Source organism: Lathyrus oleraceus, chromosome 5, assembly GCF_024323335.1.
Source record: "Lathyrus oleraceus cultivar Zhongwan6 chromosome 5, CAAS_Psat_ZW6_1.0, whole genome shotgun sequence".
In the NCBI taxonomy this organism is placed as follows: Eukaryota; Viridiplantae; Streptophyta; class Magnoliopsida; order Fabales; family Fabaceae; genus Lathyrus; species Lathyrus oleraceus.
Window position 1 is genome coordinate 422,511,350 of NC_066583.1, and position 11,226 is coordinate 422,522,575.

Genomic DNA, 11,226 nt, shown 5'->3' on the forward strand with positions numbered 1-11,226 from the left:
GCAAACGGCAACATCTCATGCCAGTCTCTGTAGGTTACCACCATTTTCTGCACAATCGCACCGTCGGTGCATTCAAACGTTATCCGGGAAACAAAAGCTCATTCACCTTAACCTCCCCATCAGACATCAGAATCCGTTCGGATTCAGGGTCAGGCCCCTCCTCCGGGATCGGCTACTCTCAATCTTTCGATCAGAGCACCTCGAGATATCCTCATCAGGGAACTCAAACTTCATCGGTTGATAATCCTCAACGGGTTGCGGGGCGATGTAATCAGACAATTCACTCCCCTCGATTGCTTTCTGAGGGTATCCCAAATCAGTCAACATTCTTTTGCTCTTTCGCAACCCGTCCGGTTAATGCTGGCTTCTCAGATATGTACTTGATCAGATCCATCTTGAAATCCACAAAGTGATATGAACCAGCACATACTGTCTCAGTCGGCGAGCAGCCTATGCCAAAGTACATCAAGTTTTCTCGAACAGTGAATGTACTGTTTCACAGTCGGTAAACTTTTTGCTTAGGTAAATTGTATGCTCTTTTCGACAAGACTAGTCATGCTGCCCCAATACACCTCGTAGACCCCTCGAGGGCTGTCAAGTACCAGATTAACAGTCTCTCTCCATAGGGAGGCATCGGAATCGGAGGCTCCTGCAACTTATTCTTTTATTTTTCAATGCCCCTTGGAAATCATTATTTCACCTGACCGTTTGATTTTTTTTTTCAATGGCTTGAATAGGTTCCCACGTGGCTGTTAGGTGAGATGTGAACCATGACATGTAGTTCAATCTACCCAGGAGACCACGAACCTCTCTTTTTCCGTTCTCGGTTCAGGCATTTCATTTTTTTTTTTTTATATTTTTTTTAGCAGGATCAACCTCGATTCCTCTCTTACAATGAACCCCAGCAGCTTACCGGATCGCACTCTGATAGTGCCCTCACTTGAACTCAACCTCAGTTTGAATTGTCTCAGCCGGTCAAACGACTCGCCCCGGTCTGCCAGATGCCCCTCTCCTGTCTGGGACTTTGCTATCATGTCATAGCATAGAATTTAACTTCATGATGAATCATATCATGAAACAAAGTCACCATGGCTCTCTGATACAGGCACCGACGTTCTTCTTCTCTAGAGTACAATCTTCTCTCCATGGCAGCTTGTGCACAACGACATCGGTATCCGACCATGGCATATCCTGACATGACCAGGCGAAGGTATCCACATGTCCCTTCAACAGGACTACCATTCTGCTCTCGACTCGCCTCTGAAGCGGCCCCAATTTTTTCCTTCCTGACCTCGGCGGTGCTTGGAATAACAACCTCAACCCGCTCCTCGTGCGGCTGAATCACCTTCTCCTCTTGTTTTGACAACCTGGCTAATTCCAGCAGATCACAATCTTCTTCGCCTTCTTCTTCGGCATGATAGATCGGTTTGTCGAAGTCATATGAGGTGTAACCAAATTATTATCAACGAGATCCGGAGACTTATTTTTGAATTCGGAACGAGACAAATCAAAAAAAGAGAAAAATGAAAATAAACATTGCCATTTTTATTTGTTTTTAAACTGCTAAAATAAATGAAAAACAGGGAACACCGCTTTTTGACTGAAAAACATCCATTTATTTATGATGCAAAATGTTGCAAAATGAAACATGAGGTGGCCCTTACAATGAACCATTACGTGTCGGGCAACACGTATGGCTTTCATGCAAATAAAACTAAAAACAAGAAACATTACTCCTCAAGTAGAGCGACAGTGATGATCTTTTTTAGGCCTTCCAGTTCTGGACTTCCATCCCTGGTACGCACGGCTTTATCCAACCATCAAACTTGCAGTTACCATCAGTCTCTTCACCCATCCCACAGGCGTGATCCGAATCTTCAGCAATTGCACTTACCATTGCCTGACCATGTGCCGGCATGGGATTAGCATTAACATTCGGTGATGGCGCAAAATTGATAGCCTTGGAGTCTACCAGATCCTGAACAACATTCTTGAATGCTCTACAGCCCTCAATGTTATGCCCCGGTGTTCCAGAATGAAATTCGCACTGGGTGTTCTCATCATAGTTCGGAGGCCTCTGATCCGATCTCATCGGAACCATCGCCCTCGGCTGAACCAACCCAAGATCCATCAGCTTTTTGAACAGAACAGCGTATGTCACGGGCGGCTTATCAAAATGACGATCAATCCCTTTACCCCTCACTTGATACCCGACTCTCTGTTGAGGTGGCTGACGTTGCTGTCGTGCTGACTGATTACCAGCAGGGGTGGTTACCGCAACAATGTGCTGGTAGTAACGATCCCTACCGTGTCCTCTCTGGGCATACACAGCACTCGATTCGCCCTCATTCTTGCGCTGACCATTCCCGAATGGCTTCTTTGATCCTGATGATGAAGCATTACCACCCTGGATCTTCCCCATTTTCAGCCAACTTTCAATTCTCTCTCCGGCCACCACAACGTCTGCAAAGTTAGTCACCGGGCATCCAACCATCCTTTCAGCAAAAACCCCCTGCAGGGTACCCATGAAGAGATCAGACATCTCTCTGTCCACCAGTGGAGGTTGAACTCTGGCAGCCAACTCCCTCCACCTCTGAGCATATTCTTTAAACCCCTCATTATTCTTCTGAGACATACCCTACAGCTGGGTACGACTCGGAGCCATGTCAGCATTGAACTGATACTGTTTAAAGAAAGCGTCGCCAAGATCTTGCCAGCTCTTGATATCAGACGACTTAAGCTTGGTGTACCATTCCAAGGATCCTCCAGACAGACTGTCTTGGAAGAACTACATCCACAGCTTCTGGTCTGTTGTATACGTAGAGATCTTGCGAACGAAGGCTTGAAGGTGAGTCTCTGGGCAAGAACTCCCATTATATTTGTCAAATGCGGGCGCCTTGAACTTTTGTGGGATCACAATCCCCTCTACCAGCCCCATATTCGACATGTTGACAAATCCCAGAGTAGCATGGCTTTCTAGAGCCCTGATTTTCTCAGCCAGCAGCTGAATCTCCTTGTTCTGTGGCGGAGCACTGTACTGACCAAAAGGCTCGTTGTGCATGGAGAATTGATCAGCCTCTCGGTCCTCCTCTCTGTCATCGTCAACCCCAAAGAATGGAGGAAACAGGCTATCCTTCAGATTAGGACCCATCGGACCAGGTTGACCCCCTGTAGCAGTGCCAAAACCACCAGCATTATTATTTACCATATCCACAGTTGCTCTTTTTTCACCGTCTCTGGATCCACCCATCCCCTGGTTGGAGACACCATCCAGGTTAACAACACTATTAGCAGCTGAAGCTCGCTCGAGCTTCTCGACCTTGTCTGCCAGAGCTTTCTGACCAACTGCAAAGCCTTGCATGATGTTGATCAGCTCAGTCATCTTGTCCTTCAACTCAAGAATGTCCGTGTTTGGGAGATCCATCAGTCGAGGAGTATTGCGTCTGGTGAAGTATCTGTGAGGATGGGTTGAGTGCAAAGGTACAACTCTACGAGCGCGATCAATGATTCCTGCAAAACAGCAAACAGGTTAATATGCATGAATGCAACGTCTATCCATATGAGGAAGCTTCTGTCTTTCGCTCCTGGTTTCATTGAGACAGATAATATTTTGACATCCGCATTCTGAAATTCAAGATGTCTCTCAACCAGATTCTCAATCAATGATACTCCCCATATGGCTAGACGTAGGTTTGGTGCAGGTGAATGCAAAATGAGAATGATGCAGATGTATGAATGCAATGCATTGTGCCATCCTCCAAGTCATCTGATCATCTGTTGCTCTGAATCACAGCCCTGATCTCTGAACCGATCACAACCATCTGAAGGAAAATGTAACCACAAATCCAACTCAAGGGTTCCGAAATAAACGGAACTGACAGATACACCATCATCATCATCACAAAACAAAACTCTGAGCAGATACCTACAACCTCTGAATCGGCCCGGGGAATCCTGAAATAAACGGACCCCCACTGATAAAATCGGCCCGGGGAATCCTGAAATAAACGGATCCCCACTGATAAATACCACGGACAGCATTTCGGCGTCTCGGCAATAAATGACCATAAATCCGACTTATAAATATGACTCTGATCCACGGAACCAAAAGTCACCATCAAGGTCACCATCTGATCATGCATCTGAAAGAAACACCCTCCCCTCACAGGTAAATTCTAATCAGGTCATCCTAAGGCGGATAATAGTCTCGACAATCGGGCAGAGATACTCAATGGGTTTGCCCTTTCGGGTGTGCCATTGTAGCTCCCTTAAGATCGCCTAAACCAAAGATCCGGGAAATGATCGGTCACCAGAGTCAACAGCTCAAATGCAGTAACTCAACCAAAGTGGAATATTCCACAATGGAAAGCACTATCAGATGAACCTCGTCCGGCTTGTGGCATGTCACGTTGCAACAATATGCTGATTTAGCAAATGAGGAACGTGAGACCACACTAATCCTAGGTGTATACTCGGGCCTGGGTTTTAGCCCCACTCAGAACACCCACCCCAAACAGAGGAACCACCTGCACAGAGGACGGCAACATGATAGTATGATGCATGCAAATATTTATGCAAATATATATGGTCAGAATAATAAATGCAATAAACAACACAAAACAAGCAACCTAAACTATCCTAGAACGCTAGGAAGGACTCGCTTAGGGAAAATGGACCAGCACAGGTCAACATCTATGGAGTCCCCAGTGGAGTCGCCAGCTGTCGCATCCGCGAAAAACAACCGGCGAGCTAAAACAAAAAAACAACACAGAGCCGCCACTGCGCGTTATTTATCCCAAGATAGGGAAAGGAAACGCTCAGAGAAACCTGGAAAAAGCATGGTCTCGCGACCAAAGAGAAAGGGTAAGGGAGTCGGTTACGCAAGGGGAAGGTATTAACACCCCTCACGTCCGTCGTACTCGACGGGATCCACGCTCTAGGAAAAGAAAAGGTTGCTAAAACATCACACACACACAAGGAACCCAGGTGGGGTTAAGAGGAAGAGAGCTCGATAGGACGTCGCATCCTATGCCTACGTATCTCGTCTGGAACGAGAATCAGAGCTGCCGTAGTTCGGCTCACGCACGCCAAACAAACAAACAAACACACCGGCAAACATGGAGCCTGAATGCCAATCCCTGGACTTACATCAGCATCCGAACCAAAACACGCACAAAACGGCAAACGTGGAGCCCGACCGCCAATCACTGGACTTACATCGGCATCCGAACCAAACACACACAATCAGGATACGTACAGCCAATCGCTGGGCTTACGTCCATATCCTGACACACAAGAAGATAACAAGTAAACGCACACAAAAAGAAAAAAAGTGCCCGGAGAGACCTCGCACGGTCTCCTGCCTACATACCTCGTCTGGCACGAGGATCAGGGCGATGTAGTTCCCCTGAAAGGGAAAGAAATTCTAGCCAGAAACCAAGGGAAGACACACTACCAGGGAGCTGTACTCGAGCCTAGTGTTATCATGCATCATTGCCCTATGTTGTGGTTTCTACCTACTTGCACAACAGCAAGCTAATCCTATCCAGGAAGAAAGCAAGCATGCAAGCATCAACAGATCAAAACAAGCATTTCAAACAAATATTCACAAAGCACACACTATATCCAGTCAAGTGGGCTCAAACAATGGGTTTGACTGCCTAGGCAAGTCGTCTGTACAGGGGTAGTATTCGCTCTTAACCTTGCCATTGAGGGGCTATGGTGAAGCAAATGAAAGGTGAGGGAAGGTTAGACTTCACAGCTCTTATCCCTGTCCAGGGAGAGCTTCAGACAAAGGAGCGTGGGTCCAGAATGGAGGGACCCTTCTACGCTCAAGACTCTGACTCGATTGTGCAACAGCACAAGATCTTGGGTTTGTGTCCCAATGCATCAACACACAACCGTGTGAGCAGAGGGACGACTCAATAGAATAGTGGGGGATAGATTGCATATCCCTTTGATCCACCAATTGCCTCATAGAGGTCTTTACCTGCTTGGCACAAATGTAAACAACCACAAACATCGCCTCTTAAGGAGGACTTCAGACAGTTGCCTGGCCAAGTAACAGGCCAGGTCTTCCAGACTACATGGAGAATAGAAGTCCTACCTCAAGTGGTTTAAAAACCAAGCAGCAGCAAGCAAGTTCTTAAAGAACTGTAAGCGACTAAATGTACCTGAAATCAATCAAGTATCATCAGTACTCAGACAAACCAACAATAAACAGCAAATGTTAATCTATACAGACAACACAAGTTAATGCACACAAGTGCAAGCTATAAGCTCAAGCTCAAGCATCAATCCCTACAAAACAAAGTCAAGTTAGTTCATAAACATCAACCAAACTCAATTCAAATTGCCTTGAAGCAATCTCCTTAAGCATTGTGCATTTCATCCTGAAAATCCAAACCAAATGTGAGAAACTAGACCACTAGGCCAAGCCTAGGGTCCAAAGGGGGTAAGAAGTTCTAAACAGCAAGTGCAAACCAACCAAAATCACATTAAAACAAATCAAAAGCAAATGCAATTGGTCCCATGCTCATACCATTCACCATTATCATTTCATGCACAATTTAACATCAATCATGCAATTTGCAACATCAAAAGACCAAGCAGAACTATCTCACTCAAAAGCATACCAAATCAATTCAATTAATTCCACAAAAATTCACACCTAAACAGGACACATTCAATGTATGGCATGTCAATTTTCAGCTCAATTGGACAAAAGAAAGTAGGTCAATGAAAATCAAGAAGTCCAGACACAATTATACAAACCAATTCAAGGCATCCACATAAGCATCATCTTCCATAAATCATAAAACAGTGAAAACATATTAGAAATGAATGGGATCAAAACCATGATGTCCTATAATGTATCTACAATCCACATATCAAATTTCATCTTCATCCAATACACTATGAGAATTTCACAAGAGAAATACAAACATGTGTCACACAATGTTGCAAAATGAACCAACAGAGAAGAAAATTATCAATCAATTTGAAAATGCAACCAAAAATCCCAGTAAAATTCACATGTTATCTTGAGAGATCAATGATCATTCATGCAAAAAATTGGAGCAATCAAACATTTCTAGGCCAGGCAAATAAAATCATGAAGTTGACCTAGCTTGGTGTGACACAAATTGTCACACCTTACTTCAAAAAATCATATCTAATCAACCAAGTATCCAAAAACCACAAACTCTTCATGGAAATCACCATCAACATATCCAGAATAAGCACAAAAATTTTCATCCATTTCTTTACAAGTATGAGCATTTCATGATGGATATGGCAAAGTGTATACAAATGTGACATATTCCACAAACCCTAGGCATTTTAATTTTCCATACATGCAAAAAAACCACAAAACCCTAATTTAGACCTCCACATCCTCAGATGATTAACGACCAGTCCAATGAAATCCTAGCTTGCATCATAACTTCTTCATCTTCTGACCAAGACTTAGAAGGATGATTTGCACAATGTAACCACATGGTATGCAATATGCAATGCCTAATGACCTAAAAATGCAATGCAATATGTTAAGCTAGTCCCAAGAGAGGAGGGCAAATTTTGAGGTGTTACACTATGCTTTTAATCATATATGAAAATGGGTTTTGGTCCTTGCTATTTGTTATGTTCCAAGACTTTTTAGTCACTTTGCAAGCATTGCGGTTATGTCCACTGACCATGGTTTGAAATTGCGGACCGCATCATTTGATGCGGTCGCAATATTGCGGATGCGGACGACACCACAACGGCAACACACTGCAATTGCGGTGTGAAATGAAATCATATGGAATCGCCGCAACAAAACCGCATCACCGCCGCACCGGACTGCATCGCCGCCACACCAGACCGCATCATCACCGCACCGCACCACATCACCGCTGCATCGAACCGCATCACTGCTGCAACAAGAAGTCCTATTCATTTTTATATAATTTTGTGTTTGGTGCGAGTATAAAAGTATTTCACACCGCAATGGCCGCAATTCGCATCACAACAACCATATTAACCGCATCCGCAACACCCGTAACCGCATCCGCAACCGCAATTTAAAATCATGCCACTGACACAAAAAGGAAAAAAAACATCTTAAACTCTTTTCGCCAAGTTCAATAGCTTTAGTGACACCAATGAATTTGTGAAATATAGTCTCTATTTAATTAATTATAATTTGTAGTAAAGCTAGTGCTAATTGAATATTTTTTAACACATAATTACAATGACACATTCTGCTTCTTGCAACTCTTCTCGCTTATGGACATAAATTTGTCTTCCATTTACTCACATATAACAGATAACAAACAAATCTTAATATTTTGAGATATCCAAAGCCAACATCTAGAAGAACCTTGTTTCCATAAGTATCCTTTTTTTTTCCTTTTCAGATTGCATGCTCGCGGAAAATAAGTTCTTGTCCTTCTCCTTCAGCACGGTCGCCGGTATCACCGTGAGAGCTTCCGCCATGAAAACAACTTCACGGTCGAAAACACAAATGAAGGACTTGGAAAATGTCAGTATACGTTCAAACTTATCTTAAAATAAAACACGTTGCAGTAAGTTCAAGTAGGTAAGAGCATTGAGTTTTAGAGTTTTTCATGAAAAGCATAAAAAAATGACATCTACCAAACTTGGCGCAGTAAAGTTTAAGCATGTAGTTCTGTTTCTTGAAGCATTGCAGGTTACACTCTTCACTTTTTATTTTGGAAAAAAAACATGTCAAAAGAAACCTAGGTAGAGTGTGTGATAGAAAATAGTTAAAGACCACATGTATTGGAAAGAAAATTTGCACATATCATAACGGATATATTACAGGTCCAAATATATGCTCTAAATTCATTGTCATTTGTAGTAAAGTTAGCACTAATTGAAGATTTTTGAACACAAAATTACAATGACATATTCTTCTTCTTGCAACTCTTATCGCTTGTGTGTTAAAGGAAACAAATCTTATGCAACTTCTATCTATCATTAGAGTACATCCTTGGTCTTTATACAGACTCAGAAATTTTAGCTATTCTAGAAAATATAATAATTAGTAAATACTATTAATTGACCACTATCTCTTGACCTTCCAACTACAACAGACTCTTAATCTCTCCACTATCTTATTAATAAAACTCATTAACTATAACATTAAAGTTTATTCCACAAAACTCCTCTGTAAACTTCAATGTTTCTTCTATTCATCATGCCTATCAATTTCTTGCCTCTGTCGAAGATTTCTTTTGATAGTGGTTTTGTGAAAATGTCTGCTGCTTGATCTTTGCTTGCTACATGCTTCAATTCGACATTTCCTTCCTTCACGTGTTCTCGAATGAAGTGGAAGCGAACGTCAATGTGTTTGCTCCTTTCATGGTTAACTGGATTCTTTGCTAACTCAATTGCTGACCTGTTGTCAACTTGTATTATTGTTGCACCTTTCTGTTTTAGCTCCATTTTACTCATCAATCTTCTGAGCTATATTGCATGACAAACGCACCAGGATGCTGCTACATATTCTGCTTCACATGTCAAAAGTGTTACTATTGGCTGCTTTTTAGAAAGCCAAGTGAATGCAGTATTTTCCATGAAGAACACATATCCAAAAGTGCTTTTTCGATCGTCTATGTCTCCGCACCAATCACTGTCAGAGTAACCAACCAACTTGTATTTGTATGAATTAGAGTAGAACATCCCAAGTGACACTGTTCCTTGGATGTACCTCTGAATTCGCTTCAATGCTTTCCAATGTGTGTAAACTGGCTCCTCCATGAATCGACTTACAATGCCTACACTTAATGAGATATCTGGTCTTGTACATGTGAGATAGCGAAGACTTCCTACCAAACTTTGATATTTGCCTGCTTCGACATGTTTTCCTCCATCAAATTTCGACAAACTTGTTCCTGGTTCCATTGGCGTCGAAGCCGGATTACAACTTTCCATCTTATATCTTTTCAAGATTTCTTTTGCATATTTTTCTTGTGAGATAAGATTCCTGTTTCTTCTTGTCGAATTTCCAGACCAAGAAAGAATCTCATCAGGCCTAAGTCTGTCATCTCTAATTCACATGTCATTGTGCTTTTGAATTCTTCTATCATCTGATCATTACTGCCCAGAAAAATAAGATCATCGACATAGAGAGCAACAAGTAATACATTCCTTCCATTTTTCTTCACATAGAGGGCATGTTCGTACGGACATTGCTCGAACTCGTTCTCCTTGAAATATGTGTCGATACGTGTGTTCCATGCTCGCGGTTCTTGCTTAAGCCCATATAGCGCTTTCTTCAATTTCAGTACCTTCTTCTCTTCTCCAACTTTCATGTACCCGAGTGGTTGTTTAACATAGACTTCTTCTTCGAGTACACCATTCAGAAAAGCTGTTTTGACATCCATTTGAAATATTGGCCATTTGAATTGAGCAGCTTGAGATATGAGTAATCGAATTGTCTCCATTCTTGCAACAGGTGCAAATACTTCGTCATAATCAACTCCTGCTTTCTGTTTGTATCCCTTCGCAACAAGTCTCACTTTGTATCGTTCTATTTCTCCTTAAGCGTTCATCTTTTTCTTGAATACCCACTTTACACCAATGGGTTGACTACCTTTTGGCAATTCAACTAGCTCCCAAGTGTTGTTGTGGTTAATCGCCCTGATCTCTTCATCCATGGCACTTTTCCACTTCTTGTCTCGTACTGCTTCTTCAAAACTGATGTTTTCAGTATCTGCCAAGAGACATACAAGGTGCACTTCACTTGTCGAATCATACAGGTCTTACAAACTTCGCATTCTGGGTTGTGGAGGTTCATCTTCATTGTCAGAGTTTTCAAGTTTTGTTGAAATGTTTGGTGGTACAGTGACAGATGATTCTTCATCTTCGACGATAACTTCTGTCGAACTGTTCCAGTCCCACTTACTTGCTTCGTTTATTCGAACGTCTCTACTCGCTATCACCTTCTTTCTTATGGGATCAAATAGCTTGTACCCTTTTGTTTTCTCATCATACCCAATGAGTATGTATTTCTGACTTTTGTCTTCAAGCTTCGTTCTTTGTTGATCTGGTACGTGTGCATAAGCTACACTACCAAATACTTTGAGATGAGAAACTGTTGGCTTCTGTCCGCTCCACGCTTCTTGTGGTGTTTGATCTTCTAACTTCGAATGTGGACATCGATTCTGAACATAAATGGCACATTGTACAGCTTCTCCCCAAAATTCCTTTGGCATGTTC

The 11,226-nt window shown here is 42.5% G+C and overlaps 1 protein-coding gene across 1 annotated transcript; it reads right to left on the minus strand.

The window, feature by feature from the left end:
• Positions 1-9,471: 9,471 nt before the first annotated feature.
• Positions 9,472-9,939, minus strand: LOC127081117 (secreted RxLR effector protein 161-like). Its single transcript, XM_051021401.1, has one exon. It carries the CDS (start codon positions 9,937-9,939, stop codon positions 9,472-9,474), a length of 468 nt encoding a protein of 155 aa, XP_050877358.1.
• Between the last annotated feature and the right edge of the window lie 1,287 nt (positions 9,940-11,226).